Source organism: Prionailurus bengalensis, chromosome D4 (genome assembly GCF_016509475.1).
Source record: "Prionailurus bengalensis isolate Pbe53 chromosome D4, Fcat_Pben_1.1_paternal_pri, whole genome shotgun sequence".
Taxonomy (NCBI): domain Eukaryota; kingdom Metazoa; phylum Chordata; class Mammalia; order Carnivora; family Felidae; genus Prionailurus; species Prionailurus bengalensis.
The window spans coordinates 87110197-87137732 of record NC_057359.1 but is presented as its reverse complement, the minus strand read 5'-3'; the positions used below and the strand labels follow the sequence as shown (position 1 = coordinate 87137732).

Below are 27536 nucleotides of genomic sequence, written 5' to 3'. Positions count from 1 at the left end.
GCATGAGGGACTATGGTTAGACACTGCGAGCAAAGGGGACCTGTTCTCGGGATCTCTAAGGCAAAGACCAACCATGGCATTCCAGGGGCAATCAGAGGAGATTGTGACAGGGGTGGCCCAGTCCTGGGCATGGTGCCCGGCCTGGGAGAGGACAGGAAAGGGAAGGAAGCCCTGGGAGGTGCTGTTCAGAGTCTGCTCCTCTCCACCCCTGAAATCCAGAGGGACCAAGCCGTACTCGGAAAGTGAAGGAGAGGTGGCCAAGCGTGGTGCCCAGGGTACCACCAGTACTGCCCTCGGCGTGCTGAGGGAGCCTGGTGGGTTTGAGTCTCAGCTCTGCCAACTTGGCTGTGTCACCCAGGATGAGTTGCTGCCCCTCTCTGAGCTCATTCCAGAGTCTTTTAGAATCGAAGTGATCAGAGGAGACCATCACAGGAGCCTCTGTGATTCCACAAGTCTAATCGAAAGATTGGCTTGGAGCCCAGGAGTCCTGCTCCCCAGACTCTAGCCCCTCCTGTCTCTCCATCCTCAGACTTCACCTCCAGCCTCTTCAACCATCCTTCCCTTCAGCTCCCCTCACCCAAGTGCCCGAGACGCACGCACCACAGAGGGTGGTGAGATGCACCACAGAGGGCGATGAAAATGTCACAGATTCTTGGGGGGTGGGGGATGGTCCTAGCCTCCCCCTCCCTCACTTTCTGGTCATGGGGCCAGAGGAGAACTCACCTGGGCAGAGCAACTTGGGGTCCCCTCGGCCCGGGAGGCAGATGGCACTGCTGGGGCCGTCTCTGGCACAAAGTGACTTCCCACCCAGTTCCTGCTGCTGAGAAGGGCTTGGTCAAGCAGGACTTCAGGTGCCAGACTGCCCTTCCCAGGCACAGATTTTCCTGGCATCTGCCGGGCAGTAAGGGCACTGGCTGGGGGTTGGGCAGTGGCGCAGGGAAAGATTCTGATGAAGGTGTCTCTTGGGGGGCTTGTCCACAGACCCTAAACCCACTTCCTTTCTGGATGCTGTGGGCCAGGGGTCCAGGAAGCCATGGGCTCTCAGGAGCAGGAGAGGGCTGATCGGGAGAGGCTGAGATGAACCTGGGCCCCTGCCCCATCCTACCTCACCCCAAAGAGGCCAGCAGGGCCCAGGCTGAGGTGTTTGCTTTTCCTGTCTCTACACTGACTCCATTCAGAGCAGACTTTCTCCACCCCCCGGCCTGCGGCCAGCAAGCCAAGGCACCAGGGAGAGAGATCACCACCCCCACCCTCCTTCCTTTGCACCCCCCAAATACCATCTTCACTTCAGGGAAACGGCAGCTTCGAGGGCTTCCTAGTTTTTGAAGGAGGGCACTGCAGAAGTAGGGGGGTTGGGGAAGAGGGGGCCCACCCCAAAGGAGAAGAGGAACAGAGTACTCTGGAAGCGACTGGTCAAAGAACAAGAACGGGCTCCTAATGGAGGAGGCCTCAGGCAGAGGTGGGGCGGGAGGGGCACAATATGGGGAGCTACAGGCAGACTGGCCCAGGAGGCAGGAAGCGCCTTTACAGGCTGAGCCAGAGCCTCAGGCCTGGCTCCGTGCCACCAAGGCCTACAAGGCCTGAGGCCGACCCTGAGGCTGGGAGCTCCAGACTCCCACCTGAAACCCCTGGGACAGGGGCCCAGGCCAGGCTGTGACCTGGTCTGGGGCCAGGGGAAGGCGGAGGGTGAAAAGTTTCCCCAAGTCAGAAGGCCACGGGGGAGGCGTCTCAGGGGGTCCTGCTCTTTGCTCTCTCTGACTGTCACGTTGGTACATAAAGAGGGTAGAAAGGTCAGCTGTGGCCTTTCAGGTCTGTGGGAAAAACTCTGCCCACTTCCCTAATGCATATTTATTGGTGTGAGCCGCTGGGGTGGGAGGAAGCCCCCACCCCTGCCCGCCTCCCGGCCAGGCCAGGTTAGCACTAAGAACAGGCTCCATGTCACCGAAATCCTACTCTTTGTCTCCAGATTGGCTCCAGAGTCCTCTCCCTTCCCTCCTCCCCTTGGCTCCCCCCACCCCCCTTTGGGGTTGCCAAGCAACTGTGGAAGGGTAGCTGAGATATTTTCTTTATTACAAGCAAAAGCAAGACAGCATCATGGCCCCAGGAGGGGAGCAGGGTGGGGGCTGGGGAGAGGGCGTCCTGTGCTCCAGGGGGACCTCACTACCTCGGTGCGCTCTGGGCTCGGACAGTGGGGAGACTCAGAGCCCCAGAGAAAGTGGAGGATGGAAGGGGGTGGTGGCAGTGATGGGGATGGGTGGGAGCACAGATCCAGTCTACAGAAATGCTAAAAGAAGCAGTGTCAAGGGGCCCAGGAGAGCCCTCACCTGTCACCCACCAGCTCTACATCCAGGCCAAGTCACTTCCCTTCTCTGGGCCTAAGTTTCCTCCTCGATGAAATGGGGATAATGACACGTATTACTATCTCATTTAACGCTCACATCAACACCAAGAGACGTTTATTTTTCCCACTTTTACTGGTTAGGAAACTGCCACTCAGAGACAGGAAGTGACTTGCCAAGCACTTTTAGGTGAATGGCAGGTGAGACCCTTCAGCCCCAACTCTTTTTTAACGAATTTATTATTATTTTTTTTTAAAGTACACACATTTTAAAAGTTTATGTATTGGGGCGCCTGGGTGGCGCAGTCGGTTAAGCGTCCGACTTCAGCCAGGTCACGATCTCACGGTCCGTGAGTTCGAGCCCCGCGTCAGGCTCTGGGCTGATGGCTCGGAGCCTGGAGCCTGTTTCCGATTCTGTGTCTCCCTCTCTCTCTGCCCCTCCCCCGTTCATGCTCTGTCTCTCTCTGTCCCAAAAATAAAAAAAAAAAAACAAAAAAAAAAAACGTTGAAAAAAAAAATAAAAGTTTATGTATTTATTTTGAGAGAGAGAGTGCAAGTGGGGGAGGGACAGAGAGAGAGACTGAGACAGAGAGAATCCCAGGCAAGCTCCACACTGCCAGCCCAGATCCTGACGCGGGCCTCTAACTCATGAACCCTGAGATCATGACCTTAGCTGAAATCAAGAGTCATACGCTTAACCGACTGAGTCACCCAGGAGCCCCTTTATTTATTTTTTTAAGCCCCAACGTGGGGCTTGAACTCATGACCCCAGGACGAAGAGTTGCATGTTCTGCCCACTGAGCCAGCCAGGCGCTCCCTGCAACTCTTTTTGCTCAAAACAAAGATTTTTTTTTTATTCGAGTGTAGTTACACACTGTGACATTAGTTTCAGGTGTGCAACATAGTGATTCAATGTCTCTACAGTTACTCTTTGCCCCACAAGTGCAGCTACCATCTGTCACCATACAACAGCACTATCACAGTATCATCAACTATATTCCCCATGTTGTGCCTTTTATTCCCGTGACTTCCTCATTCATAACTGGAAGCCCGTACCTCCCACGTCCCTTCACCCATTTTGCCCTCCCCCCACCCCTCTCTCCTCTGCAGCTTTACTGAGATGTAACTCACACACCATGCAATTGCCCATTTAAAACCTACGCTGTCGGGGCGCCTGGGTGGCTCAGTCAGTTGGGTGTCGGACTTCAGCTCAGGTCATGATCTCATGGTTCGTGGGTTCGGACCCCTAGTTGGGCTCTGTGCTGACAGCTCAGAGCCTGGAGCCTGCTTCAGATTCTGTCTCCCTCTCTCTTTGCCCCTCCCTTGCTCCCTCTCTGTCTCTCTCCCTCTTTCAAAAATAAACGTTAAAATTTTTTTTAATGGAATCAGGCCATAGGTCTCGGTCCAAACTCTTAACTTCCAGTGGCTTCATCCCCACGGCGTACTGGGGTAACAGAGTATCAGGTATCACGGTGGCATGGTTAACAACATGGGCTTTGCAGTTAGACAGACTTGGGTCGAAGACCTGGCTCTGTCACTCAGTAACTCTGTACCTGGGGGGAGTAGCTTCCCGTCTCTGGGCCTCAGTTTCCTGGTTTGTAAAATGGGGCCAAGTGATGGCAGTTTTCACAAAGCTGTAGCGATCATGAAAAGTGCTTAGCCCAGCACCAGTGCTTAATATATGGTGGCTGTTGGGGCACCTTGGTGGCTCAATCATTTTGGTTAAGCATCCGACTCTAGATTTCGGTGCAGGTCATGATCTCACCATTCAAGGCCCAGGTCGGGCTCCACACTGACAGCACTGAGCCTGCTTGGGATTCTCTCTCTCTCTCTCTCTCTCTCTCTCTCTCTCTCAAGATAAATAAACTTTAAAAAAATACATATCTATCTATATGTATGTATACATATATATCCCTGCCTGGATAGGGCTCACATTTTAGTGGGCAAATAAGACAACAGGTGAAGGAAGAGGATATGTGTGATGGAGACAAGAACACAGCGTGATGGGATAAAGCACCCCAGGTGGGTGGAGGCGGCTTTCATTTGGAAAGCTTCCCTGCCCTGTCATCTCCTGGAGAGGAAGTCTTTTTTTTTTTTTTTAATTAAAAAAAAAATTTATTCATTTTTGAAAGAGATAGAACACAAACAGGGGTGGGGCAGAGAGAGAGGGGGACACAGAATCCGAAGCAGGCTCCAGGCTCTGAGCTGTCAGCACAGAGCCCGACGCGGGGCTCGAACTCACGGACCGCGAGATCGTGACCTGAGCCGAAGTCGGACGCTCAACTGACTGAGACACACAGGTGCCCCCCCCTTTTTTTTTAAAGTAAGCTCCATGCCCAACGTGGGACTTGAACTCACGACCCTGAGATCAAGAGTCGCGTGGTCTACCGACTGAGCCAGCCAGGAACATCATCTTTTATAAACTGAAACATGCTATGCAAGGCGCGGGGGTTCTTAGGATCCCCTCTGGGTGGGGACGGTGGCCTGGCTTTGTTATTTTCTGAGAATGGGTAAATGTCAGGTCGTCAGCTCATTTATGCAGTCAGCCCACTTGGCCAGCACCATGCCGGAACACTGGCTGCTCTTCCAGAACTCTCTGTATAGGCAGGGCCTGGCCTGGGGAGGCACGCTGAGCAGTGGCAGGGCTCCTTCCTCCATCCTGGGGCCACCCGGAAACCAGGGTGGATCGCAGTATTTGGGGCCAGGACTCCAAGGTTGGAAACATCGTGCACAGAGGCGCGGCCCGACTGCCCCGTCGCCAGAGCTGCTCCCTTAGGCACGTGTCTGCCACGCTCCGTGTCCTGGGCCTGCTTCTGAAGCGTGGAGTCCAGGCTGCAGCATGAATCCTTTTCTAGCCCTACTTCAGCGAGCCCACCCACAGCAACGTCTCCTGCTCTGCATCGAGAACCTCAGCTGGTTGGCTACATTCATACTCGCAGGCAATCTACTCATTTCATCTCTCAGCCAAGTGTCCCAACAGCTGTTTTCTTATCCATCTGTCTGTCTGTCCGCCTATTCATTTAATTATTACTCCAATAACGCATTCATTCCGTCATTCATTCAACAGACATTTACTGAGCATGTCCTTTGTGCTGGGCACAGTGTTAGGTAAAATGATAGTCCTGGGATAGGGGCGCCTGGGTGGCGCAGTCGGTTAAGCGTCCGACTTCAACCAGGTCACGATCTCGCGGTCCGTGAGTTCGAGCCCCGTGTCAGGCTCTGGGCTGATGGCTCAGAGCCTGGAGCCTGTTTCCCATTCTGTGTCTCCCTCTCTCTGCTCCTCCCCCGTTCATGCTCTGTCTCTCTCTGTCCCAAAAATAAATAAATGTTGAAAAAAAAATTAAAAAAAAAAAATGATAGTCCTGGGGGATAGGGCATGCCTGATTGGCAGTGTGGACAACTCTGTCACCTCTTTCCTGAGTGCTCATCTTAATAAGGGAGAAGGCAGAGCAGAGGTTAGGAACAGTTGAATGCATGCATAAGCCCAAACATGTATCTGTGTGTGTGTGTGTGTGTGTGTGTGTGTGCGTGTTGGAAGGGAACGATAAAATGTTTTTTTTTTTTTTTTGAAGTTTACTTATATTGAGAGAGAGAATATGTGTGCACACGCGAGCCAGGGAGGGGCAGGAAGAGAGAGAGCATCCCAAGCAGACACGGGGCTCGATCTCACAAACCGTGAGCTCGTGATCTGAGTCGAAATCAAGAGTCAGATGCTCAACTCACTGAGCCACCCAGGTGCCCTGGCAATGGTAAAATCTTACTGCAAGAAAATACAAGGAGTGTTTGAGTCCTCCCAACACCAGAGCCATCTCTAGGGAGGCTGGACAGGCACAACGGCCCCATCTCACAGAGGCAGTAACTAGAGTTCAGTCTATTGAACTCTACTTGCCCAAGACAATGCTGCCTCTTGCAGAAGACTCCTCACATCCTCCCTGTTGGAATGCATCCCTTGGTCTTCTATAATCCCCAAGAGCTTTGCTAATACTTCCGTGAAGGAGTTTTCCTTTGGCTCTGCTCCTTTCGTGGGGACTGGCTGGCTACTTGTGTGTCTGTCCACTTGTCTACCGGTCAGATACTTTTTTTTCCCCCTTTTTTAAAGAGAGAGAGAGAGAGCAAGTGCAAGCAGGGGAGGGGCAGAGAGAGGAGAGAGAGAATCCCAAGCAGGCTCTGTGCTGACAGCACGGAGCCCCACGTGGGGCTCAACTGACGTGAGCCGAGATCAAGTGTCCTGATGCCCCTCGATGGATACTTCTGGAGAGGCAAGAGCAGATGGCCTCAGGCACCGAGTACACCTCAGATACTCACTAAAAGTTATTCATTGCCAGGTGACCTGCCTGAGGTCGCCTGCCTGTCAAGAACACGGTTTGGGACCCTGCCCTGCCATCCCCTAATCTCAGGCCACCACCAGCTGTCACCTGCAAATCAGCAGTAGTAGCTCAATGGGTCTCAGTCATCCAGCTTGCCCCATCGGCCGCCCCACCCCCATTGTCTACACAACAGCCCCAGCAAACCTTTAAAAATGTAAATCTGAACTTGTCAGACCTTCCAGGATCCCCGCTGTGTTTAGGATAAAATCACAAATCCTCCCAATGTCCTACAGGGCCCGCAGGGTCAACCCAGCTTTATCGGGCACTTCCTCTTTCTCTCCGAGCTCCAGCCACGCCGAATTTCTCTCCTTCCCACTCTCCCGGTTCTTTCTCTTTCTTGCTTGTTAGCCTTGGCCGTGCCGTTTCCTCTGCCTGGAACAGTGCTCGCCTCAGCGGCCTGTCGCCTTCACCTAACTCCCCACTCCCCGGGGACTAGGGTCTCCTCCCCTGCTGGTTTGCCTTTGGGGACACTGCCCGTTGCTGAAGCCCTGACCAGCACACAGTAGGCATTCCAGAAATATCTTTTCAATGACTAGCGATAAGACCCTTCTTGGCTCCTCAGTTTCCCTGAGGATGAAGCCAACTGACCCTTCTCTGCCCAGGACGGATGGCTTTAAATAGCTCTGACATACTCCGGAGGTGGAAAATGCTGATTAGATTGTAGAATGTGGTTTTCCGAAGAGGCCTGGGAGGTCTCCGCTCGAGCAGAGACCTCTCTGGCCAGCTCCGTCAAGGTTGTGTTCCTGCCAGGCTGGGCTGGGGCTGGGGCTGGATTTTTAAGAAGACTCGGGTGTCTCCTGGGTCTCAGCACTTTGTGTGTGCATGTCCATCAGTCCCCTCGGTATCTCTGCCGAGCCGAGGCTGGAAGTGGCTGGGCACCGAGCTCCACAGCCCTGGGTTCCCGCTCTGGCTCCATCACCTGCCAGCTAGGTGCTAGGGACTTCACTGCCGCCAGTCTCAGTTTCTTCATCTGTAAAGTGGGGCTAACTACTTTCTAGGTTGTTGTGAGAAGTCCTTAAAAGTGTTTAGTGCTTGGGGCGCCTGGGTGGCTCAGTCGCTTGGGCGTGCGACTTCGGCTCGGGTCAAGATGTCACAGCTTGTGAGTTCGAGCCCTGCCCTGCGTCAGGCTCTATGCTGACAGCCCAGAGCCTGGAGCCTGCTTCGGATTGTGTCTCCCTCTCTCTCTGCCCCTCCCCCGCTCACGCTCTGTCTCTCTCCTTCAAAAATAAATAAACATTAAAAAAAAAAAGGCGTTTAGTGCTTGGCACGGAAAACATTTGTTGTGGCTGTTATTATTGGCAGACGGCTCATTCCCAGGAGCTGGGACCTGGTTAGCAGTGCTCCCTCCCTATGAAACCCTGACTTCAAGTGCTACTCCCCAGAAGCCTTATTTTTTCAACTTTTTGTAAGAAACTCCAAGAAGTTCATGCGATTCATGTTTAAGCCACTGATGGCTTAATGGACATCCAATGATGGGTGGTGGTGGGGGGGCACTGTACGAGGCTCCAGAGGCATGAAGACTATTAGTAGGACCCACTTCTTGTCCCAGTGAGAACAGACAAACCAATCATCCCAATCCAGTGGGGGGATGTGGTGAGGTGGCCCACAGTCCGTGAGGAAAGGAGAGGATTTCAGGGCAGAGGCAGGGATCCTCTGGGTGTCCGGGGGATGCCGGGGTGGATGGAGGAGGGCAGGATGTACGGGTGGAATGGTCACACACTCCCCACCAGGATGTGAGATTCATTGGGAAAGACAGGCTGAGCTCTGTGGGTGAGAAATTGGTATGTATTCCCCCAGCAGACTGAGAACCTTCTCTGTGCCAGACCTGGCTGGGCCGGGGGTGGGGGGCACATCACACCTAGACAGAGCCCCAGCTGTCCTGAACGGGTGGTGAGCTGTCCGGTGGAAGAGACATGACAAGACAAGCATTAATAGCATCCACACCCCTCTCGCCCTCCCCCTGCTCCCCCCTACCCCCCTGCCAGAGCTGAGGTATCCAGGAGCCTGCAGGAGGTATCCTGGGAATCAAGTCCTTGTCCTTGGTCTGGGGAGAGGGCAGTCTCCAGATCCCTGGTGGGGGTGTGGTCTCTGGAGGTGGCATCTTTAGCCTGGGGGCTGGGACTGCCTGCCCTCCTCCCTTATCCTTCAGCAGAGCCTTTTAAGGGGGTGACCCTCTGACCTCCAGACTGTTCTCCCTCACCCTCCAGCTAGAAGTCCCTGGGGCAGCAGCTTAAAGAAGGAGGGCTCCAGAGGCCTCAGGTTTAGATGCAGATGGGAGGCCAGGGTTGGGCCTGAAAAGACTCTGGGGTCCCCTAGGCACTCCTGGGGAGCTCAGCCAAGGCCAGGGGCTCTGAGTCAGGTCCATGGGAGTGCAGCCCCGAGATGCGGGTGCCTGGCCCAGGACGAGGGAGGGGGCGATGGGCGAAAGGTTCAGCCGAGGGAGCAGGCGGGGCATTGGGAGTCTAGGACACAGAGTGGGGGTGGGAGGGCGAGGGGTCCGGCCGGTGCAGGGGAGGGGGGCGCCCCCGGGGAGGGGCACGCTATGTCTTTAAGAGCTGCCTGAGCGCAGGTTGCAGCTGCCTGGCCAGCCCGAGAGACAGCGGAGATTCATTACCCGCCGACACAATGACCATTGATGGCCCCGTGGCGTTATTCAAATCCAGTACCAATTGCAGCCGAGCCCCTTTCTCCGCGCCAGGCCCGTATTGTTGGAGCGGCCCACTAAAAGCCCGCCCCGGCCCCGAGCCGCCAGAGGCGCCCGCTCGGGTTCAGCCCTGCGCCTCGCCAGCCCGCCGGCTCCCAACCCGGCTCCCCGGGCGCTGCAGGTGACCCGGCGGCGCATTCCAGCGCTCCCCGCCGCCCGGGCCACCGCCGCCACCGCTACCGCCGGCGCCCCGGCCGCGACTCAGCCACAGGGAAGCGGAGAGCGCCCGAGCCGGTGCGTGCGCGGGGCTGGGCGGGGGCGGGGACCCCACGAGTCCAGCAGCCCGCACCCCCGGGCTTGGAATCGCGACCCGGCCTCGGGGGCCCCTGCTTTCCGGATTCCCGGCGAGCCTGGGGAGCCCAGGCTGGGGGCGGGGAGAGGAGAGTTGGGGTTCCCCGGGCCTGACAGAGGAGATTCCCCCGACTCAGGGCGGCGCAGAGACCCAACGCGGGCTATTCTAGGGACCCCGGGCCAAGACCGAAGGAGACACACGCCAGGGGCGATGGGGATCCCCACGCAGGGTCGGGATCCGCGTGCTTGCTCGGCCACCTTACCGCGGGATGGGCCGCTGCCGCTGAGCGTCTGCGAGGTAGTGGGAGGCGCAGCTCCGGAGATCTCCTGGTCCGGCGCTTTTAAGAAGCCAAGCGGAACCCCGCACGCAGGAGACCGGGGCCCCGAACTCGGGGGCTTCGCCACTGATTGTCCAAACGCAATTCTTGTACGAGTCTGCGGCCAACCGAGAATTGTGGCTGGACATCTGTGGCTGAGCTCCGGGCGCAACAGGGGCGGGAGCCGCAGGGACAGAGCTCGGCGCGGGCGAGACCCCTCGGGGAGGCGGCTGGCTGGCCCCAGCGCGAGGATCGCGGCCCCGGCCGGGCGCGCAAAGGAGGGACGCCGGTCCCTGCCACCAGCGCCGCCATCCTCATCCTCGTCGTCGTCGTCGTCCTTCTCCTCCTCCTCTGCGGGTGACCAGTCGTGGATGGCGGGGGCCTCCAGTCGATCGCGTCGTTTTCCCCTTTTTCAAATTTCGGCCGGGAACGAAGCTGGCACGCCGCGGCGGAGCACGAATGTGGTCCGAGTAGCCCGCCCTCGGCCCGAGCCGCAGCAAGTCGGGGGCGAAAGAAGATGCCGGCGGAACGCGCTCGCTAATTCGTTTTGAATTGGTTTTAACCTAGCCCCCACCAATACACCCCAGACAAAAAAGCCTAAACCGACCCCTAAATCCCAAATAAACCGACCCCTCCCGCCAGCCCCTCCAGACGGACCGATGGGCTGAGCCTCCTTTAGCCGCTGCAGGAGTCAGGAGTCGGAGAAGCGTCGGGAATGATGCGCTCCAGCCGGGCAATCGCCTCGGCTTTGGAAACAGAACTTGGACAAACGAATCCTTTTCATTAAAGACAAATCTTCGGAGATAGTGGGGTTTACTTATTTGTTTATTTCCTCACAAGTGGGGGTCAGGAGTTGCGGGGGGGGGGGCGGCGGGGAGCAGTTGAGCGTTGCTGGGGCTGAGCCCAGGTCACCTGTTCCTGACCCAATGGGGGCTAAAAAAGACCCGAAATGCTGGAGAGCGCTTGGGCCAGTTTCGGCGGTGCTGCTGGCACTCCTCCCCGCAGGGAACCTGGTTTTCTCAGTGCATCCTCCTGCCCTACTCCTCAGCATTAAATGGGGGTGCCCTGGCAGAAGGGATATCCTGAATCTACTCTCCCTCTTCCCGGTGCAGGCAGGAAAGGAACACTACCGTCCAGTTTCCAGGACTTGGAATCCCAGGTGGGACAATGGGCCATTCCAGTGGGGCTGGAGGCAGGGAGGGACCTCCAGGTTACGGGAATCCGTGAGATTGTAGGGGGCCATTTCAAATCCCTTGCTCTGTTCCCTAACATGGAGATCCTGACCTCAGCACTTTGGGTGGGTTGGTCATACAGCCTTTCCAGACAGCACTTGGACCCCAACACTGGCCTTAACTCGCACTCAGACCAGCTCCTACCCATAACCCCAACATGGCTGGCTCCCACCTATGCAACCCAGGAGGTCTCTACCTCCAGAGCACTGGAAAGAAGCCCAGAAGCCAGAGGTCGTGTGTCCCCCTAGGCCTTGAGAATGATGTGCACACACATCACCCCATCCCCAGCGCTGCTGAGACAACCACTTGGCACTTTCATCTCCGAAGAATGAGAGAAATTCCACCTTAAACCATTGACATTTAATAAAAAGCAATGTTTTGGGTGGGATGATGTTAATGCCCTAATTTTTTTTTTTTTTTTTTTTTTTTTTGAGGTTTCCCTCCAGCAAGGCCTTTCCTCCAGGTCATGGGAAGGGAGGTTCAGCAGTCTTATATGCCACCCCCATTCTGCGTTCTGGGGCTGCAGCTGGTGGGACAAAGCCTAGCCTCAGACAGACAAAGTAGAGAAGTGTCCTGGGACCCAGACAGGTCAGCACAGACTGGCTTTGCCATCCCTGTCTCCAGACGGCCATGTCGGATCACCCCCTCCTAGACAGCCTGTGTAGTCTGGGTTTCAACCCCTGCCCTCTGTTGGGTGAAGGGCAGCTCTGAAAGCCCTTGGCTGGGGCAGAGACTGGACCGGGGACCATGGCTGGGGGGATGTGGGGTGCCATTGGTTTCTAAGGATGAAGCTCCAGGCAAAGCTGGTAAACAACCTAGTCTTTTATTTGCCCAAGGCCAGCTGTTGCAGACACTGAGGCCTCAAGACTTCCAGAAGGGATGGAGGGAGGAGGGGCAAACCATCCTGCCTACCAGGTGCTGCCTGCCCCCATCCTGCTTCCTGCAGGAGGTGGGAAAGGAGATGAAGTCTGCATTTGTGCCATCAAGTATCAAGCCTGCTTTCAGATAGTATAAGTACTCAATTGCCACTGAAGAGGAAACTGAGGCACTCTGACTCCCCAGGCCGCTATCTGCCAGTTCAAGCTTTTGCCTGCTCTCTCTCTCCAGAATGGGCTGCAGGCAGCCTTTTGCTGGGGGAGGGTCTCAGGAGCCCATCTGGTGGCCTGTGTGTGTGGGGGAAGGCCAGCCAGGGTCAAGGGCTGGGGCTGGGGGAGCAGGAGGAGGGGTGTGGTTGGAAGAGCAGCTGCTGGGAGGGGGGAGTCAGCACTGAATAGGGGACCCCAGCTGGGGTTCCATAATGATATCAGTGGGGGACAGCCAGAGCCCTCTGCTGTCTGGATGGGGAAACTGAGGCAGAGACTCCTCCCATCTTTGAGAAGGGAGGGGCCTCCTATAAGCTATTCGGGTCCATTCCTCTTCTCCTCGAAGACACTACCGCCCAGGAGTTGGAGCGTGTCAGTGGTCACTCAGTGTTCAGATTGAGATACAAGGAGGGGGAGGTGGCTGGGTCACCTGGCCACGGAGCCCCCTTCATGTTGTGACCAACCAGAGGGGCACCCTCCCCCACCTCAGCTGCTGGGAAGGGAGGCAGGGCTGAGCCTGCCCACCCCCACTCACGTGCCTGAGAAAGGCTCATTTTTAGCACCTGGCCTCTTTTCCCTGCCTGGAGGGAGCTCGGGGGACAGAGCAGGGAAGAAAGCGGCCAAGGGGGACAGGGAGACCTGGAAGCAGGGCCCCAGGGGATGTCTGACTGTTCTCTTCTCCCCACCCCAAGGGAGCCTGGGCACAGTGCGGGGCCCTCAGCCGCCGTGCAGCGTGGATATGAAGAGGATGTTGTCCTGGTCCTGCAGCTGGTAGTCCAGCTCACCCTGGTCCAGGAGAGAGAGGAGACTGTCAGGGCCCTTCTTCCAGCCTCTCCTCAGCGGTCGGGAGGGAAGGGGGGGCCTGGATGCTTTGGGAGAGAAGGATAAAATCTACCAGAAAAACGGGTGCCCTGACGTTAATTTGCACATCTCCAGGACGGAGGAAAGCACACTTCCCCCAGCTACCCGTTCCTTCCTTCCCGGGACGGGAGACTTGAGTGGCCTCAGGTTGGAGGCCAAGTGGGACAGAGGACTAACCAGCCACCCCCTCTGGGCCTGATGAAAGGCCGAAGGCTGTCCTAGGGAAGCAGTGAGGGGAGGGATATCCCCCAAGGTACTGACCAGCAGTTCCCAGTCGGCATCGTTAACGAGCACCAGAATTCCTGGCCGCCTGTGGGAAAGAGGGAGTGAGGAGCAGGCAGTGAAGGGCAGGAGGCAGGAGGCAGCAGGGGTAGAGAGGCTGAGACACTTGGGCTGGAGGACGGTGCGGTGGAAGATTTTCCTCCTGAGGTTCTGATCGAAGATCACCCAGGAAGAGGAGGGGACACTCTGAGTCTACGGGAAACCAGGCCAGACAGTCATGGCCTTTGGGATGATATGGAAAACAGGTGCAAATTCCAGCACCACCTCCCAGACCTCAGGCAACTCACTTTGTTTCTCCTGGCATCAGTGTCCTCATCTGAAAATGGCCTAACTCACAGCCTTCCTCCCGGACTGTGCCAGATGAGATGGCGTGATGCGTGTCCATCATGGTGACACTGGTAGCAGCATATTTTTCCAGGTGTCTCACCTCACTGTCCCAGGCCTCCCACATGCCCGTGCTGGAGAGGAGACTATCTTGGCTCTTCAGAATCAGGGAGGGCTGCCAGTGGCCTCCAGCACCCACATGCCCAGGAGCGGCCCTGTCTGGTGTAAGGCTGGGTAGGCTGATGTCTGGACAGGTATCGGTCTGGCTCCTGCTGGCAGCAGCCCAAGGAGCGCAACTGTCCTTGGGGGCAGCTTCCGTCACCGCTGGACTGTGACCCGAGCCAGGGGTCTGAATGGCAGCCTTAGCCCCCCAGGGCGTGCTGGTGACCTCTGCTTCAAGGGGATGACTGAGTCCCACAAGCACCTTGCCCACCTCTTTTTCACATTAGGCTGGCCTTCTTATAGAAGCACAGCGACTTCTTGGCACATGGCTCCTTTCCCAGGAGGCCGGGCTAGGCCTTGGACAGGTACGAATGCTTTGGGCTAGGTGTAGGGGTGTCCCCAGTGAGCACAAATGTGCGTGTGTGGGTATTGTGTGCGTCCACGCGTGTGTACACGTGCGCGTACACGTGCGCACACTGACTCCCTGGAATTCTAAACCCGTGTGCTCCAACGCACCTATCTGTGAGCCTCTATTCACATTTCCAGGGCTCAAAAGGCTCATGTGCTTAGCGACTCTACTGGACAGCACAGATACGCAGCATTTGCATCATCACAGAAAGTTGTACGGGACGACAGTCCCAAATTGTCGGGGGATGAAAGGGACCTTGCAAGGGCAGCATCTTTTTCTCAGTACTTTCTGTATGGAGAGAATAGCTGAGGCCTAGAGACAAAGGGAGGATAAAGGGAAGAGGACCCCAAGAAGGCTGCAGGGGAACCCAAGGATAGGGGTTCAAACCTCCACTCCCCTCCCCCCAAAACCACCGCCTGCCCTCCTCGGGGAAGGAGGAGGAAGGGACTCACACGCTATCTCCCTGGATGAACAACTCTGGCCGCTCTTTTAGCAAGTTCTTCTTGATCCAGACAAGGAGGTTCCGGATGTCCCCTGGAAAGGAAGGCACAGAACAAACTATTGCCAAACCCCAATGATTTCTGGCCCTCAGAGCCTTGCCTGGATCAGAAGTGGACATGGGATTCTGGGGGCGTCTTTTCGACCAGGCTTTCATGGCCCCAGAACTTGTGGATTCCCAAGGTGAGGAAATGGGTTAGGAGGTTGGTGCCCTGCCAGAGAGGTCTTCAGAGAAAGTGGCTCTGCTCAAGACTTAAGGAGGTGACGGGGCCTCAAGATAGACAGCCGTAGGAACTGTCACATGTGAAAGGGCTAGGAGACAGGCCCCCACAAGTTCCGGAAGATGGTTCGAAGCTGCCACAGATAGGCTTCTGAGAGGGCCCTGAAGAGCCCCCTCCACCTTTCTCTCTCCAGCCAGTCCCAGAAGGGGGGATTCATCTTTGCTCTTGGAGGGGTCTGCATATATTTCCCTTTGTGAGGGAAGAAAAACAATTGCTGAGCCGATAACATCAGTTAATTTCCTCTGGCAGAGGGAGAGAAGGATCCTTCACCCGCCGGAGACGCTGACAAATCACTGCCCCATTGCCCCCACCTTCACAGAGCCCCCCAGGCCGGGGACGGCCACGCTGAAGAGGCAAGAGGTTCAGGATTGAAAGGGCCTTTCCTTCCCAGCTGGACACTGAGATCTGCCACTCTGGTTCTGGGACAGTCACCAAGCTCTTTGCACATCATGTGGAGGCTCAGAGCCATCTATCCCCTGGGTCACCTCTCCTTTCCTAGGAACAGGGTCCCTGGCCACGGCACACTGAAATCTGGCTCTATAAACTCCTCAAAGCCTATGGCTCTCAAATATCCACACCTCTAACAGACTGTCTCCTAAGGCTGCAGGAGTTCCTTCTCTCCCCGAGACCACCTGAGAACTGAAAGTCCTGGGGAGACAACTCGTCTCTGGGAAATCAGCAGGGGCCTGGGGCTAGCCACCCCTATCCTGACTTAGTCTCTCAGAAGGGTCTGCTGTCCTGAACACATGCCTGAGACAAAGCTCCGGGGTGAAGCTGGAGAAAGGCCCAGGTAGTGCCTTGGTTTCTCTGCCTAGAACGACAGCCCTGGCACACAGGTGAGGGAAAATCGGCTTGGACAAGGAGAAGCTCAGTTCTGCCCCAGTCTAGGCCCAGCAGCGTGTCTCGACCCTGGCATCAGCCTTGGACAGGACTTTAAGGCATTCTCCCTGACCCGCGTGGGAGCCTTCTAGGAGGCAGGCAGGCTGCACCCCGGATGGACCCGGACACTCTGCTCCGTGCCAACTTCCCTGGATTGTATGCCAGCAGAGCACAGGGCCATGGGCAAAGTGTCCAATGTCTGAGGCTGCCGCCTTTCGATTTTAATTCCTGCTTTTACACAAAGAGATTCGAGTCCTCATGGTCTCTGGAGTGGGCAGGGGATGGGGAGTGCAGCCTCCGACTAGCTGCGGTCCGTTTACACTCTGGCTGGGTTTCTCCCTGAGGCCTGGTTTCAGAGGTTTCCCCTTGGCCTCCATCTTGGCACTGTCTGGTGGGCCGCCAGCCCATACATCTTGCTGCCGCTCGATACAGCCGCCGGGGTCTGACGCATCCATCAGCCAGCCATGGCAGGCGGGGTTGTGCCTGCGTGCGTGGAGGAGCTGAGAGGCACTGGGCAGTGCCTGGCCTGAGGGCCACCAGCTGTACCTCCACAGCCCTGGCTGGCCGGTACAGAACCAGGACCCCGTTGGGTAAAGGCCCGGGCTCCCTCCAAAAGGAGGGGGGGGGCTCTGCTCCACCCTGGATAGGCTGGGGGGAGGGGAGAGGGCTAGTGGTCATGTCGGGGTCATCCAAGTGAAGGCACCATCATGGAGTCCCAGAGGGGTGGACTGGGGGGTGAGTCCGCTGTCGGTACGGGCTCATTTATCATGATGCTCCTCTTTGCTGAGGTCACTCCCTCCCTCTTCTGTGCCCCCCAGGCCTGCCCACATTCTTGATAGCCTGTTTCCATGGTGAGGCCACCGTATTGTTCCCCCATGCCTGGATTTGGGGGTGGGGAGAGGTGGAACTCACGGCTCCCTTCACAAGGAGGCCTGCAAGGGCCACTCGGCCTGGCCTGAAACACACCCCCAGGGACATCTTGCTAGGCTTGCTGAGGCCCAGACAATATGCAAATAATCTCCAAGCCAGATGGTCGGCTTCCAAAGGCGCCCAGGGGAGGAGGAAGGGTTAAGCAGAGTCAGGGACTGGTGGCTCTGGGGAATCTTCGATCCACCTTCCCCCTCTATGTCCTCCTGCCTTCCCGCTCCCACGGAGGGTGGTTTCCCTCCTGGGATTTGCAAGGCAAATATTTACTGAGCAACTACTATGTGCCAGGTGCTAGGAAGACGGCAATGAGCAAGAAGGACACAGAGCCCGCCCTCATGGAGCTAACAGGCCAGCAGGGGAGACGACCACCACTTATTCAATCAGTTGTGATAAATGCTATCTCTTTTGTGCAGGTGCAGGAAAACTTTTCTGAGGACGTTCATGTTGATGCTGAGGCCTCATGGATGAGTAGGGCAGGACGGGGAAGCATCCCAGGCAGGAGAAAGAATACACATGAAGACTTAATGGCGTGACGGAATTGGCAGGTTCAAGGTAATAGAACAGAGAAAGCAAGACGATCAGCAGATGAGACCAAAGCAGTAGCCAGGGGCCAGACCGCGCAGGGCATGCAGGGGCCCTGAGACAGGTCTTCCCTGGAAGAGGCCTCTCCTTCTTCGTGTACCCCAAGTTTGCTCCGTGGGTACAGAACCCACACTGCCTGGGCTGGGGCTCCCTGTTTCTCTGGCTACACACGTTATCGAGATCCAGCTCAAGTTCATGGCATGACCGTTAGGAACCAGAGTGTGTTCTGAGGACCTGGTGTGGCCACAGCACACAGCACAGAATCTCACACACAGAACCCGCCTGAGATGTTTGCTGCACATGTGGACGACTATGGAGGGAGAAGAGGTTGGGAACACAGTAAATGAGTTTAAACCCATTACTTCTTGGTCCTATGACCTTGGCCGTGGGATTCTCTGAGCCGCAGCTTCCTTTGGGAAATGGGAGTGGTAAGAACGCCTCACACAGTGGTCATGAGGACTGAATCAGACGATCCATATAAAGTTTCTGGCACGTCAGTGCCGTGACTGTTCTGTGATCCGGGGGAAAAACCCGTACCCTTTGCTCTCTCCCAGTGTCCTGAGCTTCCACAAGCTCTGCTCAGGCCCCTGGCACCCTGGGGATGTGCTCGGACAGTCTCGGGGGTGGAGTACAGTCAAGGACTCATCAGATAATGCTGGGACTGGCTGGGGTTTTCTGTAGGATCCACTGCCATCAAAAGCTGGAAAGGCAATGGGGGAATGGGGTAGGGGGCTGGGAGCAGTGAGGGGACCCCAGACACTGGCCGTCCCTCCACTTTATTATTTAAAAAAAAAAAAATAGGGGTGCCTGGGTGGCGCAGTCGGTTAAGCGTCCCACTTCAGCCAGGTCACGATCTCGCGGTCCGTGAGTTCGAGCCCCGCGTCAGGCTCTGGGCTGATGGCTCAGAGCCTGGAGCCTGTTTCGGATTCTGTGTCTCCCTCTCTCTCTGCCCCTCCCCCGTTCATGCTCTGTCTCTCTCTGTCCCAAAAAATAAATAAATAAACGTTGAAAAAAAAATTAAAAAAAAATATATATATTTTTAAGTAAACTCTATACACAATGTGGGGCTTGAACTCATGACCCCCAAGGTCAAGAGCTCTACTGACTGAGCCAGCCAGGTGTTCCTTTCCATTTTCGATGTTCAGACCCCTAAGATGCTCCCAGGACAGCCCAGGTGGAAGGAATCACATTCTGAGGCTGTGGAGGCCAGAATGCGGGCATCTGATGGACACCTAATACAAGGTCTCCAGCAAGGAAGCCTGGCCCGCCCATTTGGGAAACAGCAGTAATGGGAGCTGCTGCTCTGTGGCGGAGTGGTTAAGAGTTGGGGTTCTGGAGCTGGGGGACCCTGAGCTGCTGCTAGATGCCCTGGGAGGGCACCAGTTGCAGAGTCAGCCTGACATACGGGGACAGCGATCCAAACCCCAAAGCGCTGCCGTGAGGGTTCAGGCATAAAGGGAGCAGCAGGCCCTGTGGAGCGTCCACCGCACAGGACAATGTCCTCTGGCCACAGTGACTCGGGCTCCTTATCCCCTTGGCTGCCAGACCCCTCTCCTGCAGGCTGTTGGCAAAGGGGCACCACACACTCCCCTCTTAGCACCTACGGAAGCTTCCACCAGGATTGCTCACCCAGTGGACCTGTCCTTGTCTTCGGACACTGACCACCCACTGTGGCAGCCCCTCCCTGCCACTGGTGTCCATCCTAGCTTTTAGGGATGAAAGAGAACAATCCCAAGGTCTTATCTGCTCATGAACTCGCCTGCGACAGACCCACATCACATCCAGCCTCTCTTTGATCACCTCCAGGGAGAACCTTGCCCCCAACCAGAAATCTATCTTCCTGACACTCGCACCCAATGAGCCTTGGTTGGTCCACAGGGACCACACCAACAAAAGTGGCCCCTCTTCCACACACCACTCAGTTCTGGGAGAGCCAGACCCCCTAAGTCTTCTCCTCCATAAGGTTAAACCGCTCCAGTTCCCACCAAGTCCACCAGGCTCCAGGCTCTTCTGGGAGCCCACCCCAGGCCTTAGTTGAAAAGGGAGAAGAAAGAGCAGAGATGGGGGGAGTAAAGGAGAAGAGAGGGTAGAGGGAACATCAGAGGGTCTATTTACAAGTGAATGGGGGTAAGAATGGAGCAGTTTGTGGGCTAAACTGGCCTCAGAAGGAGGTTTACAGATGTGCAGGGGACGCTCCTCATTGTTTAATTAAGCAGAAAGTGGATCTTTTCAAAAGCAATTTTGCACAGGGACTGGGAGGGGTTGGGGGAGAGGAGGGCGGTGGGGAGGGGATCAGCAAACAGGCCCCAGAGCAGAGAAAGGAACAGCTGGCCCCAGAGAGGCTGTGAAATGCATGCTAAGCAGTTTAAAGCGCCCGGGAGCTCCCTCCAGCTCCCTGGCCGGGCCACCCTGTAATACAAAGGCAGGGCAGAGGAAGAAGGGCAGGGAAAGGTGAGGCCTAGTGTCTCCTCCTGGGGGCCAGGGCAGGTAAGGCCCACATGGGGACAGTCTGTCTCCCCTGAAGTTTTGGGTTTGCTCCAGCCCACTGACCAACCACGGGCTGGGGGCCTTGCACCGAAGGAACTCTTGATGTATAAAAGCCAGCCCCCAGCAGCCACAATGTCCGAAACTGATGGTGCTACCAACCTCTGCCAATCAAGGCCTGCTCCACGGAGATGGCTGTTAGGAGGTCCCCTCTACGCGCATAACTTCTCACCACCACATCCCGATTCCCAGAATTGTATGCTCAGATCTGGAAGCAACTTTCCCAGACTGTGGATGTCCGATGGATAGCCAGCTCAATAAAGACTAAATCTAACCCAACCTCCCGTTTCACAGATGGGAAAAAAGAGGCCCGTGGAACTAAGTGATCTGCAAACGCGCACTGCCAGGGCTCCTCCTGCAAGCTCACCCCCTTTGGCCTTGCCCATCCTCTTTTCCCAAGTTGGCTCGGTTGGAAGCTCTCCCCTGGCCCAGGACCCAGGGCCCCGGAGTCCCCTTGTTTGTGAGACTTGTCACAATCCATAATCTTATGGTTGCTATTTTCTCTGCTGGAGTCTCCAAGACCTGCTTGGCCAAGTTGCAGCCCCCGGGCTGGGAAGGCTGCCAGTCGACAGTGCTGGGCACGGGCTTGGGGGAAGAGTGAGACTCTGCTGGCGGCACCCGCTGGGCTCCTGTGTGCCAGGGTAATGTCTGGCAGCTGCCAGCCAGCTCCGTGGCTGCGGTGTGACCTATGCCTCTGGGCGCAGCAGGGCAAAAATGGGAACCAGGGGTAAAGATCCACTGCCAAGGGCCCAAAGGCTGAGTAAAGGGGCCATTTCAGTTTCTCTCCCACTTCCTTTTCGGCCATCCCAGAGAGGGGAGGACAGGCCCCATCGGCCCCATAAGCAGTAAACGGAGAATGAGAGATCAAACATCTGCGCTTAGCCCAGTCTCCCTATTTCTGTAACTCTGGACAGGTCTTTCTGTCTCTCTCGGAGATCTGGTTTTCTTGACAGATAATATTTACTATGGTCATTACACAAATCAAAGTAAGTAGCTGTTGAAGGCATGGATGAATGAATGAACGAAAAGTGTCAAAACCAGAAAATACACTGCAGGTAGGAGAGGTCATATAGGTCAAGGGAGTTAGTGGCACCACGCAAGGCCTTTGGAGACCCTGAAGTCTGGTTCTAAATCCCAGTTCTGCCACTTAAATAACTGCACGGTGTGGACCCTGATGTCTCGGAGTTTGGGTTTCCAGTTTTTAAAACGGGAATGATAACGGCAGCTATCGCCTAGGAATCTGTGACAATTATTTGCATAACGGGGGTGCGGTCCACCACGCCAAACTCAGCCTGTGCCCCTCATCACACTGGCCTTTCTTCAGTTCCTGGACCACCTTGAGGGTTTTTACCAAGAGCTACCCCCTCTACTTGGAACGGCCCTCTGCACCTCTGCTCTCCCTGCCAATTTATGAGGCCAGCTTCTTTCTATCCTTCAGGTCTTCGCCTCAAAGTCACCTCTTTAGAAGCCTGTCCTTACCGCCTGCTGGCGTTCTCCTCATGCCAATGCCCACCACCTGGGCAGTTTACATTAGGTGTTTCCCGGTTTGCTGCCTGCCTCCACTTCCATTATGCTCCATTCAGGGCGAGAACCACATCTGTTTTGCTCCCCACCGAATACCCAGCAACTAGTACGGTGCCTGATACAAAGGGAGCACTCAAAACCAGATATGCCCACCGCAACCGCGAAGGACTCCTTCCCATCTCTGGCACACGGTAAACACTCGGCCAGCGGATGAATGAAGGGGACTGGAAGCACTAAACCTGCCATGCAAATGCAGGGGAAACGAATGCTAACCTGTGAGACTGTACTAACTTCCTGGCCAGGTCTTTAAGGCTGAATCTTTGAGAAGCTTCTGAGAGCCCCTTGTTCCCTCCCAAGGCTGTGTGGCCACCTGTCAAACTAAGGAACAGTCACCTTCATCTTCCCCAGTCTTCCCCCACCAGGGATGCACACGGTCCCCCAATCCCGACATTTAACCCCAGCCTCATGCCCGCTCCCAGCTCAAGGACGGCAGTGTCCTGTACTTTGGTGGGCGTCCCCCAGCCTCTGAATGTGGCACACAGATCCACCCTGTGCCACTGCTCTCCAACCCAAGGGAGGGTCAGAGACAGCTTGGCAGCCAGCGAATTTGGGGAACTGTCTGATTCCTGGCAGACGTGTGTCCAGTTCCAGAAGAACCCTGTCAAACCTCATGACCATTTCTCGACGGCCCGCTTCCGTGAACCTCATTCCCCCGCCTCCTCATGTGACTGATCTCCCCTCCCCGCAGAGCCATCTCATCCCCAGGTGGAGACGGGTTCCCATTCCTGAGCGCTCTGTTCTGGCGAGGATCCACTGCCAGGGCTGCCGAGCCCCTTCAGGGTTGCGGTGCCCGGGCCCCTGCCTCCAGGCTACCCCAGTATTTACCCAGCTGGACCCCTGTAAGTTACCTCTTCGACCCCCCTCCCCACCCAGTGTGAAGGCAGGGACCGGCCCTTCTTTACATGTCTCCCCAGTGCCTGGCACACGGTCTTCCACACAGGACATGCTCAGTGTACATTTGTTAAAGGAAGAAGATCAAGTACTTAAATGGACCAAAAAAACAAAAAACAAAAAAACAAAAAACCCCAGCGACCCACTGTTTCCCCTCAGTCAACCTTCCCCATCACACCTCCTTTCTGGCTGGATACTTTTCTCCTCATCTAAATCCTCTCACCACGTGAGCCCATCCACACGGCTCTATTTTTGCTGAAGGTGACCCCCTTCAGGAGGACGCCTGTCTGCTGCCACCCGGCAACAACAGAGACGCGCGCTACAGCTTTTAGCACGTAGGGATTTCTGTCCCTACCTCACATGTGAGAACACTAAAGCTCAGAGAGGTGAGGTGCCTGGCCTAAGGCTCTAGAGAGATTCAAACTTGAGTCTGTCTGAATCCAGAACCTGCATCTGTAAGGACTAAGCTATGCTATCTCCTTCCTACAAAGCTGGCTCATCCCAGAGAGGATGGTGATGCCTCCTCCTCCCTCTCCCCTCTCCCACTGGCCAGGGAAACCCTGCCCCTTCCCCCTTGCACAGGGCTGAGGGACCCCAGGCTCCTGCTCAGCGGCCCTCAGAGCGGGGCTCGGAATGCTCATACTCACAGGGTTCCTCCTGTCCAGGCAAGGTGACCTGATGCTTCTTTATGCCGTCGAACAGGAGCTCTGCGCCGCCTCTGCAAAGGAGGGCCAGAGAAAGACAGCCGGGTGAGCTCCTGCAAATACCTGGTGGAGACTGAAAACCGAAGGGGCTGGCGTTAGAAGCCCAAGAGACGCACAGACCAAGGCTCAGGAACAGCTCGGGTACCAGACTGTGATGGATTCTCAAATATGACTTCCTAATGTGAAGTAGGGTGCAGATAGTCTCTACCAATAATCAAGTACCCAAAATTTGCAGACTCTCATTTTTACTCCTCCGCTTTCTCAAGAGGTGGCTTAGCATACAGGTGCAGAGAACAAGCTTTGGAGCTGTCACCCTGAGATGGAGGCCGTGCTCCACCTCTGCCTGATGCCCAGACCTTGGGCATGTGACTCCATGTTCTCAAGCCTCAATCTTTCCATCTACAGAAGTGGTGAGGAGCCAGCATCAGGCACGGTGGAGACCCTGTGTGTTGAGGGGTCTCCTTGGGCCAGGGGAGGGTTTCAAATGCCCCTGCTTGTGCCACTCACTGCTGGGCCCGGTGGGCACACCACAGTGCTGGAGGTTGAGACTCCACTGGGTTTAGCAATAACTTTGCCATTCATAAGAATATTCTTCATCTCATTTCATTCTGAGGGCAGCCCAGGTAAGGAGGAAGGGAGGAAGACATTACTAGTTGCATCCGATGAAGAAGCAGACGGAGGCCCGGAGAGGTTAAGTGACTTGTCCACGGTCACACAGGCCGTGGCTGAAGTGGGATTTGAATTCCAGCTGGTTTCTGCTTAGCCCCAGCAGCCTTGGCAGGAAGAAAACAAGACTCCCCAAAGGTCAGAAAGCCCCTTGAGGGCAGACCTTGGCTCACTTCTATGTGCCAGCACCTGGCCAAGGGGAGGCTGGGACAGCAGAGATGCTCGGAGCCAAGTCCAGAAGCCAGGGGTTTATGATGCGGACACCAGGGCTCTTTCAATGCCCCACAGTGCTTCTTCCTCTGGGTCTCCTGATTCCCATCTCGGACTTCACGTGGATCTTAACTGAGAAGGCCTTAACAGACTTTTGATGGATGTGACGCTTCCCGCTACACCACCCTTTCCCAATTTCGGAGAACAGAGATGTCCTGAGACGGTCCACTGGGAGGCAAAGGCAAGGCAAGCATTGTCATGGGGGAAACATGGGGCGACTGTCATCCAAACAAGGTCACGCTTTGTTGATGCAGAAATGTGGAGGGGGAGAGGAGGCCCATCTGTGGCCGCGCGCAGGGCCATTTCAGCTGCAAGCCTGCACAGAGCCTCCATTTATCCCCTTCCAAGAGCCTCGTTCTCTTCTGGGTGGGGGCTGGCACATGCAGCAGCTGGGGTGGGGGAGGGTGACAGGCAAGGGGCTCAGGAGTTGGGGGTCAGAGAAGAGGGGTGGGAACTGGGGGCACTGGAACCCAGGCAAACAACCAAGAGCGGCCAAACCTGGTGGTGCCAGGCTCAGAGGCCAAGGCTGTTTTTCCCTTTGCAAGCGGGTAAGGGAGAAGCAGTCTGGCTCAGAGTGACCTGTCACCACTGGGTTCACTGGCCTTCAAGGGAGGGGCTGGTGTTTGTGCTGCCAGCACATCTGGAGGGGTGGAAGGTGAACGCCCAGCCCCTGCAGAGATTCGGGAGGCGGGCAAGGGGCCTGTTTTGACCCCAGAAGAGAACCAAAGCCAGATTTTCTTATGTCCTATAGGGTTTGCTGTTCAAACTCAGATGTTAAGGAATTACATCTAAAGACACTTCACCTTTCCCTTCACTCCCCAATTTGTGACAGGAGTGTTTCTTGGTACCAGTGGCTGGTATAGACGCTCCTCAAACTGCCCTCACTTTTTCTAGCCTGTCTCTATCTGATCACCCCATGCATTTTTAGTTTTGTTTCTTTCCCTTTGCCTGCTGGAATGCAAGCTTGGCCTAAAACAGAGCCTGGCACATAGCAGGCACTCAAGAAGTATTTGCTGAACGAATGAAAAATGCCCATTTCTCCTCCTTCTCTGGCCTCAATGGCATTGCCTCTCTTTGCCAACACCTACCAGTCTCAGGAGGAAGGATAAGAGGAAAAGGAGAGGGAACCTCACATCTGGACCTCAGGGACGCAAAACACATTTCTACCGCAAACTTTGAATTTTGTGTGACCCGAGAAAATGCTCCGCTAAGGACACTTCAGGTGGCAAGACAAAGGATGGCAGAATTGGTTCCTGACAAGATGAAAGGTATGAGAGGTCGTCTAGAGAGGCTCTCAAAGCAGGTAGGACTGACAGGACGACATCTGGTCAGGGGCTAACCACACACTTCAAGGATCACTGTGGCACTCAGGAACAAAAGGGCAAGAGAGAATGATGGGCAAGGTTTCTTTGCAAATCTGCTCAGGTTCAGAGTGAAGGGTGAAGGAAGTCCGCGAAGAAATGGAGAAAATGAAGGAAAAGCCAGGGGCAAAAGCATGCATTGACGCAAAGAGACATGGAATCTGGGTTTAAAATACACCTTAGATATTCTTGCTTCCTGAGAAGCTGCAATTCTCATGGGACATTGTGGTGGTGAGCGGAGCTATTCAAAGGTGGGTAGACTGGGGGAGAAATGTTGTGGGGCTCACTCTTGCTCTTGCGGGTAAGGGAGGCTAAGGCTAGCGATGTTTAGACTAGAAAAGGGGTAATTAAGCTGGTTTATAAGTTCTCGAAGGCAAGGACCATACTTTCCTTATAGGACTTCCCCACTGCTGCCAGCACAGTACCTGGCAGACGGAAAACATTTCTGATGAACAAAAACCAGGTCTGACTCAGTGACAATGAAAGGTAAGCTGACTGCAGAGAAACCTCGATACCGGTAGTCTGCAGCTTCTCCCTTTTCAGCTCTGCTGGGGCCTGTCAAAGTAGCAGGGATCTTCCTAGAACTTCCATGCTACGGGAGGGCTGGCGTAGGGGGCAGAGCCGAGCCAAGGGTCGGTGAAGCAAAATAGTGAGGAGACCAGACCAGCATAGTTCTAATTGGACCCATGGGGCCAGACAATATTGTCAATTAAAATGCAGTTAACATTCATGAGACTACCCCTTCTAAGGGACAGAAACACTGAGCACTGGAGGGCATGGACAGAGTTCTATTTATCTTTGTATCCTCAGTGCCTGGCTCACTGCCTGGCACATGATAGGCACTCAATAATGACTACTGAATGGACTATCCAGTGAAGGGAAAACATGAAAGAAACTGAGGGCATCCAATGGAAGGAAAGGCATTTATGGGTAGAGGTTTTAGATTACCATTTCAGATTTTTCCTTTCATATAAGCCTTGGCTTGTTTACCTTCACACACACACACACACACACACACACACACACGTGCACACACACATCTAGTCCCAGCTTTTTCCATGTGACTTGAAATTATACCACCCATCTCTTGGGTCTCAGTTCCTTTGCCTTCCCTCCAAGCTCTGCAGTTTCTCTCAGCTCTGAAATCACACGACAAACTCGTTTGTAGGGGATAGAAGATAGTGGCTTGAGGAGACTTCCTCCCTGATGTGTGTTTCTTCAGCTATTGGGTGTGTGTGTCCCACTCCTGCTCCTCTTGTCTTGTGTATAACTGCACTGTCAACTTATTCTCCTCCACTGTGCTATTTATTTATCCCCGTATCTTCGCCTGACTCAAGATCTGCAGAAGGCAATCAGCCAGTTTACTGAAGGACCTGAAAAAGGTTCAGGTCTGTTTAACATCCCCAAATCCTGGGAAAGAGAAGGAGTGCCGCCTTGGCCACACATCCCGTGAGAAACAAGGTTCCAGGAACCGTGTAAGCGGAAATTGCTGCCCGAAAAAGAAATCTGGGGGTGAAGGGTAGTCCTTTTCGGTTCTAGGAGCTCAGATGCCAGACAAACGGGGCTGGTCCAAAACGAGATTAGTAAAGAAGGTAAGGAGGCCGCCTGCTAACGTCATGCCTTTTGAGTCCGGCAGGGCACGGGGCAACTGAGGAGTGCCCAGAGGACACCTCCACGCCCGGGCTTGCGCCTCTATTCCCGGACATACGGTCCCGTCGCCAAGGGAGACCGAGCCTCTCAGACTCTTCGAGGCGGGTGGCGTAGCTCTGGGAAGGCGCCAGGAGCCTCAGCGATTCGGTCGTGACAGGCCCCAAAGCAGAGGGAGGGGAGTTCCGGGCCCGACGACTTCAATCCATCCCCACTGTGCCCCAGCTCTGTGACTCACCCGAACTCCACCTCCACCGACAAGGGCGCTGCCATGTTGAGGAAGCCGAGCTCACAGGAAATTCCCTTAAACTTCCGGCCCTCCCGCCCACTTCC

General features: G+C 55.4%; 1 protein-coding gene across 4 annotated transcripts in view; it reads right to left on the bottom strand.

The window, feature by feature from the left end:
- Positions 1 to 27536, bottom strand: part of URM1 (ubiquitin related modifier 1) — a 36565-nt gene extending 9029 nt beyond the window's left edge. For 2 of the 4 annotated variants that reach the window (XM_043566046.1, XM_043566047.1), the window contains exon 1: positions 724 to 1241. In XM_043566046.1, coding sequence (XP_043421981.1) covers positions 724 to 891 — 168 coding nt within the window. In that variant the 5' untranslated portion in view covers positions 892 to 1241. Of the gene's footprint in view, positions 1 to 723; positions 1242 to 12055; positions 13118 to 13453; positions 13503 to 14821; positions 14904 to 23202; positions 23274 to 27441 lie in introns of those variants that run through there. The other 2 variants (XM_043566049.1, XR_006295025.1) reach the window with 2 other exon arrangements.